The 9,503-nt window shown below is 38.5% G+C and overlaps 1 protein-coding gene across 2 annotated transcripts in view; it reads left to right on the top strand.

Moving 5' to 3' along the window:
• Positions 1 to 307: 307 nt before the first annotated feature.
• Positions 308 to 9,503, top strand: part of RAB3GAP1 (RAB3 GTPase activating protein catalytic subunit 1) — a 112,047-nt gene continuing 102,851 nt past the window's right edge. The window contains exons 1-3 of one of the 2 annotated variants that reach the window (XM_059875412.1): positions 308 to 341; positions 443 to 498; positions 5,918 to 5,993. In XM_059875412.1, coding sequence (XP_059731395.1) covers positions 324 to 341; positions 443 to 498; positions 5,918 to 5,993 — 150 coding nt within the window. In that variant the 5' untranslated portion in view covers positions 308 to 323. 2 annotated transcript variants of the gene reach the window in all.

Below are 9,503 nucleotides of genomic sequence, written 5' to 3'. Positions count from 1 at the left end.
TAAGGCCTTGTTCTTGCTCCTGTTCCTTTCTTGAATTCATTACTCTACAGGAGAATTTTAAATTTTGTTAAATCAGCTAGAGAACGGGGACTTGATGGTAGTCTAAGTTCTTTCTTCTCAGGAACAAAAAGTATTACAGAAGAAAAATTAAATGACTTCAGCCTCAGGAGACTTTGCCAAACTAACCGGAAGAGGTGTCTCCGGGGCGGGGCTGCGTGGAGGCTCCGCCCCCGCCCGCTCTCTGCTCCCCTATTCCCCCGCCTCCCCTCGCCTTCCTGCTTTTCTTCCCGGCAGTCCTAGCGCCCACATCGGCGCTCCGCAAGATGGCGGCTGACAGTGAGGTGAGGTGTCTGCCCGCTACCTATCTCTGTCTCTGTTTAAGTTAGCTCCTCCGTGTCAGCGCTCGGGAGCTCAGTCTCTTTCTTTCTTTCCACTTACGCAGCCCGAGTCCGAGGTATTTGAAATCACGGACTTCACCACTGCCTCGGAATGGGAAAGGTGAGTGAGTCGTATCATTGGTTAGTATTAGTTTGGGCCCCGGCTCCGCCCGGCTACTTCCCCAACCTTGACCACAAGTGACGCCACTTCTGCGGGAAAAGTAAGCCCCATTGGCTCCCCAGTCTTCGCCTCCTCCCTTCTGTGGTCCACCGCAAGCCTCTTCCACGTCTCGGGTCTGACAAGCTCCGGCCCGCCCCCATCTGTAAAACCCGGAGACTCTGGCTCTCCGAAGTTTTGTTTTCTTTCCTTTTAGACCACTTCCATTAGACTTTTGGTCCATCTAGTTGTTGATCACCCGCCGAAACAGTTCCGGAGGCTACCTTCCGTTCCTGTGTTAATGTCCGTGTAACTAATTCGTTTGTTATAGTAGGCAACAAACTTCGCAGCTGCTTTTTTTTTTTTCCCCCTTTCCTTGTACATCCGTTTCAGGAGGAGGCCTTTCTTCTGAATCCTGGTGGTTGTCCATCTGTCACACTCCCACCATCTCCATCCTGTCTTTTAGGGTAACCTTTCGAAACAGTTTGTGTGTGGCTTTGGAACGCTTAATTGTTCTATTTCAGTGGGTAATGTGACCCAGGCTTCCTCTGCCATAGAAACTCCAAATTCCTGTACCACCAAACTCCAGTTGAATAGCTGAGTGAAATTGTTGGATCACTAAAACTAGTTGAACGCCAAGTTTGTGGAGGAGTGATGCTAAAGCTGAAACTCCAGTACTTGGGCCACCTCATGCGAAGAGTAAACTCATTGGAAAAGACTCTGATGCTGGGAGGGATTGGGGGCAGGAGGAGAAGGGGATGACAGAGGATGAGATGGCTGGATGGCATCACTGACTCAATGGACGTGAGTCTGAGTGAACTCCGGGAGTTGGTGATGGACAGGGAGGCCTGGAGTGCTGCGATTCATGGGGTCGCAAAGAGTCGGACACGACTGAGCGACTGATCTGATCTGATCTGATAGCTTAGGTCGAGATGTTATCAGTTCGTTGTCCAAGAGCCCCTTCAGGTTTTTTGAGTACTGAGGTCAGTAGTTAGCTTGTTGGAATATTTTATGATCTTTCTGATTGGGAGAGGAAATCCATCTGGTTGTGAATGTTATGTTAGTAAATGGCATAGAAAAGATCCCTGCTGGGATGCTAGTTTGACCTGTGGTCCCTGCCCCACCCCCACCTCCTCCCAAAAGGTAAGACAAAACCACCCAGGCAAGGCTTTATTGAATAGGTACTATGTATTCAGAACTATATTAACAGAAAAGAACAAAATCAAAACAAATCATTTGATCTCTGTTAAAAAAACAAAACAGCAAATAGTTATATTAGTATAAGGATGGTAATTGTGGATTGTAATTGTTGGAGGTGTTTTCATAGAAAAGACAGGAAATGTGCCAGGCCTGGAAAGTGGAAAATAACCGCTTAAATGGAAAAAAAAACTGGTTAAATATGAGACGGTCCTGACAGGAGCAGAGACAGGTGAAAACCTTTGGGATTTAACGAAATGTCTTCACTGGAGTGAAGACTGTTTGTTGAAGGAAAATTAGATTATTAAGATAAAACCAGGTTACAGACAGCCTCCAAAGCTAAGTAAAGGAATCTAAATTTGATGCTTTAAGACCAGTGATTCTCAAACTTTAGTGTGCATTAGAATCATAGTTTATAATTCTGTATGTCTGAGGTGGATTCAAATATTTTCATTTCTAAGAAGATCCAAGGTGCTGATGCTGGGTCAAGACACCACGCTTTAGAGCCATTACAGAACAGTAGGGAGAGACCCTTGATTTCGTGTTATGAGAGTTGTTTGCCAAGATTAGGTGAAATGAAGGCAAGTGAGTTACTATTTTGGTTAGGTTGGTGATTAGGAAACTGGAGAGAAAGGGTAGGAGGGAAGATTGTAAGACATTTCAAATAAGTAGAAGATAAACTTGATGAAATGTAGGAGTAGAAAAAAAAAAATCAAACATGAAACTGCAGTTTCTTGCCTAGAAGAGTCAAGATAAGAAAGTGGCAAAGAGAGAAGAATATAGTTTTAGACCTGTTGAATTTGAAATAATAATGTCTTAAAGTTAGTTAGAAAATGTAGTAGTTTGAATCTTAAGAGTGAATTGAGGAAACATTAGAGTATTTAATGGATAAATAATCACTTTCCACTAGCTAAATATTTAAAATATCCTCAGGTGAAATATTAAATCCTTCTAACTCCTTATTTGTAGGTCGTTGTTAACAGAGTTATGAAAACTACCTCAAAGTAGGAAATTTGGTTTTTGGCTTTATCCCCTTGTTTATAGAATGAAACTAGTGTTTTACAGTTTGTAGGAAAATGGTAAGACTTTGGAGTCTTTTAAACCTTGAGTTTAATGTTTGAATGAAATTTCTTATCAGTATGTTATGTATGTATGTATGGACAATTTATAGAAACCAATAACTCCTTTTATTATTTGTCCATTGAAAAAATACTGAGTGAACATGTATCAAGCACAATGCAGGGCATAAGGATGTGGTGGTCAGTGAAAACAGATGGTTCCTGTTGTTGCTGAACATATAAACTAGTGGAAAAGAAGGATGTGAATAAATAATGATACAAGTGAGTCTGTAGTTACAGTTGAAATGAGAGCTAAGAAGAGGGAAAGAAACATTTTTTAAGAGCATATAACAAAAGAACCTAATATTGAGGAGTAAGAGGAAGTGATCTTACAGGTGAGATCTAGAGAGCTTTCAGGGGTAGTTACTACATTTTTCTAATCAAATCTCAGTACTTACAGAATAGGCTCCAATTTTGGTCTGCTTTAGTACTGATAGTATTGCTAATACAGTGAATATTTTAAGATGTTCCTTCTTTTACTGTGAAATTAAAATGTGAAGTCCTTTCAGTCGAGTCTGACTCTCTGTGATATGGCCTGTAGCCTTCCAGGCTCCTCTGTCCATGGGATTCCCCAGGCAAGAATACTGGAGTGGGTTGCATTTGCTCCTCTAGCAGATCTTGCCGACCAAGAGGTGGAACCTGAGTCTCTTAAGTCTCCTGCATTGGCAAGCGGGTTCTTTACTACTAGTGCCACCTGGGAAGCCCTTTTATTAAAATGAGGTGAAGTGAAAGTTGCATAGTTGTGTCCAACTGTTTGCAACCCCATGGGCTATACGGTCCAAGGAAATCTCCAGGCCAGAATACTGGAGTAGGTAGCCTTTCCCTTCTCCAGGGGATCTTCCCAAGCCAGGGATTGAACCCAGGTCTCCCTCATTGCAGGTGGATTCTTTACCAGCTGAGCCACAAGGGAAGCCCAGGAATACTGGAGTGGGTAGCCTATCCCTTCTCCAGTGGATATTCCTGACCCAGGAATTGAACTTTACCAACTGAGCTGTCAGGGAATCCCTGATATTTATTAAAATACTTCATTATAAAAGAAAAAAAAAATCACCTGTAATTCTACCACCAGGAGATAGCTACTGTTAATATTTTGAGAAAATTCCATGTAATCTGTGTATGTTATAAACTTGTGTTAAACTATATTTATACTTATATCTATAGCTTCACTTTTTTCATTTAACATATGGACTTTTTCTTATTTCCTCAAGCAGGCTTCAAAACATGATTTTTAATGGGTGCATATTAGTCCATTGAGTGGATATGTCATTAATTTACAGCTTTTTGGTGCAGTTGTACCTAAGATAGTTTCCAATTTTTTACCTTTATTAATGTATATTTCACATACATATTTTCACTCACATATACATACATTAAAATTTTTATTTGGTTTTGTAAACATATTTACTTATTTCTAGAGCACTCTTTATAAGATCTGATAATTGCCATTTGAACCGCCTCAAAATGGTATATTAATTAATATCTTCATTTTAAAAAGGAATAATTATAAGGTTCAGTTGAATCATAAAAACATACATCAAAAATGTAAATAATAATTTACAATGTCCCTGATGGCAGAACCTGATATTTGTGAATATATCTTGACTAGAATTAATTTTGGTACTCTGGCAATAATGTGTAGGTGTTTTAGGAGAGCAGTGTTGCTGTTAGATTGCATCATACATATATAGTATAAGTAGTCAGCTTCTTGGTGGCTTGGGCTTCCATGGTGGCTCAGACGGTAAAGAATCTGCCTGCAGTGCAGGAGACCTGGGTTGGATCCTGGGTTGGGAAGATCTCCTGGAGGAGAGCATGGCAACCCACTCCAGTATTCTTGCTTAAAGAATCCCCATGGACAGAGGAGCCTGGCAGGCTACAGTCCATGGGGTCACAAAGAATTGGACACAACTGAATGACTAAGCTGAAAGTGTCCTTTTATATATATTGAACACTACTACTGAGCTTTGACTGTTCATTTGCTGATACAGAGCATGTTGCTAGTCAGAATTCATTCTCTTTGATAGGTCAGCTTGATCATTAAAGACCAGACAGTGAATAGTTTAAAATCCCTTAAAGTTGACAAATCTACTTAGTTTCTTACCAGGTGTCCATTAAAACTTGTTGTATTTTAATGGGCAAAGTTCCCAAATAATGTTTTTTTGGAGGAGTGGAAGGCAAATCAGAGAATTCATAAGTATCTTTAAAGAAAGTTAATTTAAAGAGATAAGTTATTTGGAGCATAGTGAAGAGATTATTGGTTTCAGAATTATCGTTATGTGTGTGTGCTCAGTTGTGTCTGACTCTTTGTGACCCCATGGACTGTAGCCCGCCAGGCTCCTCTGTCCATGGAATTTTACAGGCAAGAATACTGGAGTGGATTGCCATTTCCTACTCCAGGGAATCTTCCTTACTCAGACAAGACTTCCTTGTCTCTTAGGTCTCCTGCATTGGAAGGTGGATTCTTTACCACAAGTGCCACCTAGGAAGCCTGTGTGTGCGACACACTTCAGTGGTGTCCGACTCTGTGACCCTATGGACTGTAGGGTGCCAGGCTCCTCTGTCCATGGCAGGCAAGAATACTGGAGTCGGTTGCCATGCCCTCCTCCAGGGGATCTTCCTGACCCAGTTGTTGAACCTGTGTCTCTTTTATGTCTCCTGCATTGGCAGGAGGGTTCTTTACCAGTACCACCACTTGGGAAGCCCAGTTATCCTTAATAGTATCATTTCAGTCTGTCAATTTTTACTTATGTCCCAGGTTTACTATTTTCATTTCAATATGGAGAGATTTATTTTTATTTTATAGAAACCAGAATGGCATTGGGTAGGCAGTAGATTTTTAAAAAAATCTAAGATGTTAAAAAAATCTTAAAAAAATTAAAATCTAAGAATTCTTGGGCTAAAGATTACTTTTTTGGGTTTTTGTTCCATGTTGATAAATTTACAATAACAATATTAAACTTTACAAGCCGTCTGTTAAAAGTGTTAAAATATTAAGAAAAAAAAACTTAAATTGTATAACAATAGGAAAAAAATGTGATTACATAGTTTGAAAGTTTTTTCCTCCTTCCTAGGTTTATTTCCAAAGTTGAAGAAGTTTTGAATGATTGGAAATTGATTGGAAACTCTGTGGGAAAGCCACTTGAAAAGGTCAGATCTATTTGCTGGTGTCTCTAAATGAGTATTTGCTTTGAAACTTCTATTTTTAAGTCTTTTGCTGCATTTGGTACATTTAAAGTAAATGTTCTAAAAGTTATGTATAATTTATGAATATAAAATGGCATCTGGAAGAACTTGGATTTGAATCTGTGACAGTATTTGTAAGATATTTCTGAACTGTTTTTTAATAATAAAATTGTATATGTATAATGTCGTTCTTTGTGAGTAATTTTATTTGTTTCTTTTGATAGTTAACTTTTCTCGTGCTTTCTCCCATAGAATGTTTGAAAATCCTAATCCAAAATAATGATGGTTTTGCTTATAAACCATACTCCAAATGTTTACTGAAGCACATACTCTGAGAACAAACCTTGATTTCCTGTATTTCACGGGAGGGAACTAACAACTTGGTCTTGGGCTTATATAGGTATATAGGTGCTTTGTTAGACAAATTCTTTTCAAGTAATCTTTGTTTTTGTTAAAAATCTATTTTTAATTGCACTTTAGCTGTTTTTAAGGAACTCTGAATTTTCATATTTGCTAGAGATTTTTAGCTTTATGGTGGTTTAAAAGAATTTGAGATTTTCAAAGCATTGTGACTTTTTTCTTTATCCATATGAGTAAGAGCAGAAAAAATAATACTATATATAGAAATCACATCACTTCATACAGTGAAATATATAGATTAAATTGACTTATTGTTTTAAAATATTATATGATTACATTTTTGAATAAAGAAGAGATGTGAAGTTTTTAAACACACATCTAGTCCACTTGAAATGAAGACATACATACCAATAAGGTTAAAGGCAAAACACAATGGATATAAATGAGTTGGGAAATAATTTGTACTATCAAAAAGAGAACTAAACTGTGTATTTGTGAGCTCTGATTTTATATTTCTTAAATATTTGATTTACACATATTCACTGGGTATCCTTTATGTGCCATATCTAAAGAAATAGTCAATAGGATAAGATCCTTATTTGCCATTGCAAATGAATTCTCATGAAAGGGAGGTAATAAGATTAAAATTATTAAAATTCTAGATGCTAAATTCAATGTTGGGATTTGAGTTAGGAAATGTATTTAGTGTAGGTATCATATTGCTATCAGGTAGTATGGGCGAAAGGAGGATTAGCTCTTTCCAGTCCTTTTCTCCCTACAGGTAGTAATAAATAAGTCAATCATGGAAAATCTGAACAGATTTCAAGGTGAGCTGTGCTGTGATGAATAAGATTAAAGAAAGTGTAAGAGATGGATTATTTGGCATAAAGAAAATTCAGAGAAATAAGAAGTAAGATTGTAATTTATGTCAAGAAAGTTGATTATTAGTTTTCTTCCTCCACTGAGAGGGAATTAAGAGAAGTTATTTTTTAAATACCTTTGATTATGGAAAGTTTCAGGCATATATAAGGTAAACAAAAATAGTATAATGAACCCCTATGTGCCTGTCACTCAGGTTCAGCAGTTCTTCAATTTCTTATTTCAATGTTATCTGTCTACTCTCCTCCCTACGAGATTTTTAAAAAATAGTTGTTTTAAATAAAATATACATAATGCACAAAACTGCTTATTTTGGTAAATGTTTACATCATGTAAGCGTTTTCACTCAAGATACTGGACATTTTTGTCATCCCAGAAATGTCTATAGTGAACCTTTCCACTTGATGCCCATGTTCCTCATTTATGCTGCCCCCATGCCCCCTGCAGTGCCAAGGTGTCTGCTGTTCTTTTCCTTTTTTCTTTTAAACCATAGATTACTTTGCCTACTCTACAACTGGATATGCATGTTATCATACAGTACCATACTTTTTCTGCTGGCTTGTTTTACATAGTATTTGAGATTATTGTAGTTTGTTGGGTGTGTCATTATTTTTATTGCTAAATAGTGGTCTGCTGTATGAATATACCACAGTGCGTCACTTGTTGACAGATGTATTCACTGTTACAAATAAAGGAGACCATTCTTATGTGAGGCCTTTTGTAGACATAAGTTTTTATTTCTCTTGGGTAAATATCGGAGTAGAATTACTGGGTCCTAGGGTAAGTGTATACTTAACTTTATGAGAAACTGCCAAAGGTGTTGTAACATTTTACCTAACCACCAGCAATATGTGAGATTTGGGGTAATTTCACCAACAATTGCTTGTTTTCAGTCTTGTAAATTTTAGTCTTCCCAATGGGTATAGGAAATGGCAACCCACTCCAGTATTCTTTCCTGAAAATTCCATGGACAGAGGAGCCTGGTGTGCTACAATCCATGGGGTCATAAAGAGTTGGACACAACTGAGTGACTGAGCACATGTATGCACAATCGTTTTGTAGTTTGTGGAATTAATTTGTATTTCTCTTTCTTGTTTTACTTTTGTATTTTGTGATGAATATTGGTACTGACCATTTTTTTCATGTGCTTTTTAGCCATTTGTGTGTCATTTTTGGTGAAATGTCTGTTCAAGTTTTTTGTCCATATTTAATTTATTTACTTTTGGCTGAGGAAGGTGTGCTCCAGAGCATGTGGGCTCTGTAGTTCTGGCCTGTGGGCTTAGTAGCTGCCCCACAGCATATGGGATCATAGTTCCCTGAATAGGGACTGAACCCATGTTCCCTGCATTGGAAGGTGGACTCTTATCCACTGGACCACCAGGGAAGTCCCCCTGCCCATATTTTAATTGGGTTTTTATCGAATTGTAGGCATCTTTTGTGTATTCTGTTTTTAAGTCTTCACAGATTGTTTTGCTAAGTTGTAAAGATACTATGCTTTCTTCTAGAATTTAGCATGTTAGTTTTTTATTTAGGTCTCTGACCCATTGTGAACTAATGTGTGTGTGGTGAGGTGGGAATCACAATTCAGTTTTTACACATGGCATGTATGGATGTGAGAGTTGGACTGTGAAGAAGGCTGAGCACCAAAGAATTGATGATTTTGAACTGTGGTGTTGGAGAAGACTTTTGAGAGCCCCTTGGACTGCAAGGAGATCCAACCAGTCCATTCTGAAGGAAATCAGCCCTGGAATTTCTTTGGAAGGAATGCTGCTGAAGCTGAAACTCCAGTACTTTGGCCACCTCATGCGAAGAGTTGACTCATTGGAAAAGACTCTGATGCTGGGAGGGATTGAGGGCAAGAGGAGAAGGGGACGACAGAGGATGAGATGGCTGGATGGCATCACTGACTCAATGGACGTGAGTCTGAGTGAACTCCGGGAGTTGGTGATGGACAGGGAGGCCTGGTGTGCTGCGATTCATGTGGTCGCAAAGAGTCAGACACGACTGAATGACTGATCTGATCTGATCTTATTCTAGGACCTTCTGTTGAAAACACCTCTTTCTCCATTTAATTGCATTGATGCCTTTGTCAGTCAGTTGACCTGGAGTTTACCTTCTGGAGTCTGTATTCTGTTTCATTTATCTATTGGAAAATCCTGATTGTCAGTAGCACATTGTACTGACATCAGACTTTTATTTTCTTCAGCTCCAAAATCACTGTGGATGGTGACTGAA

Source organism: Bos taurus, chromosome 2, assembly GCF_002263795.3.
Source record: "Bos taurus isolate L1 Dominette 01449 registration number 42190680 breed Hereford chromosome 2, ARS-UCD2.0, whole genome shotgun sequence".
In the NCBI taxonomy this organism is placed as follows: domain Eukaryota; kingdom Metazoa; phylum Chordata; class Mammalia; order Artiodactyla; family Bovidae; genus Bos; species Bos taurus.
Note: the sequence above shows the minus strand (reverse complement) of the source record. Positions and strands in the feature narration are given on the sequence as shown.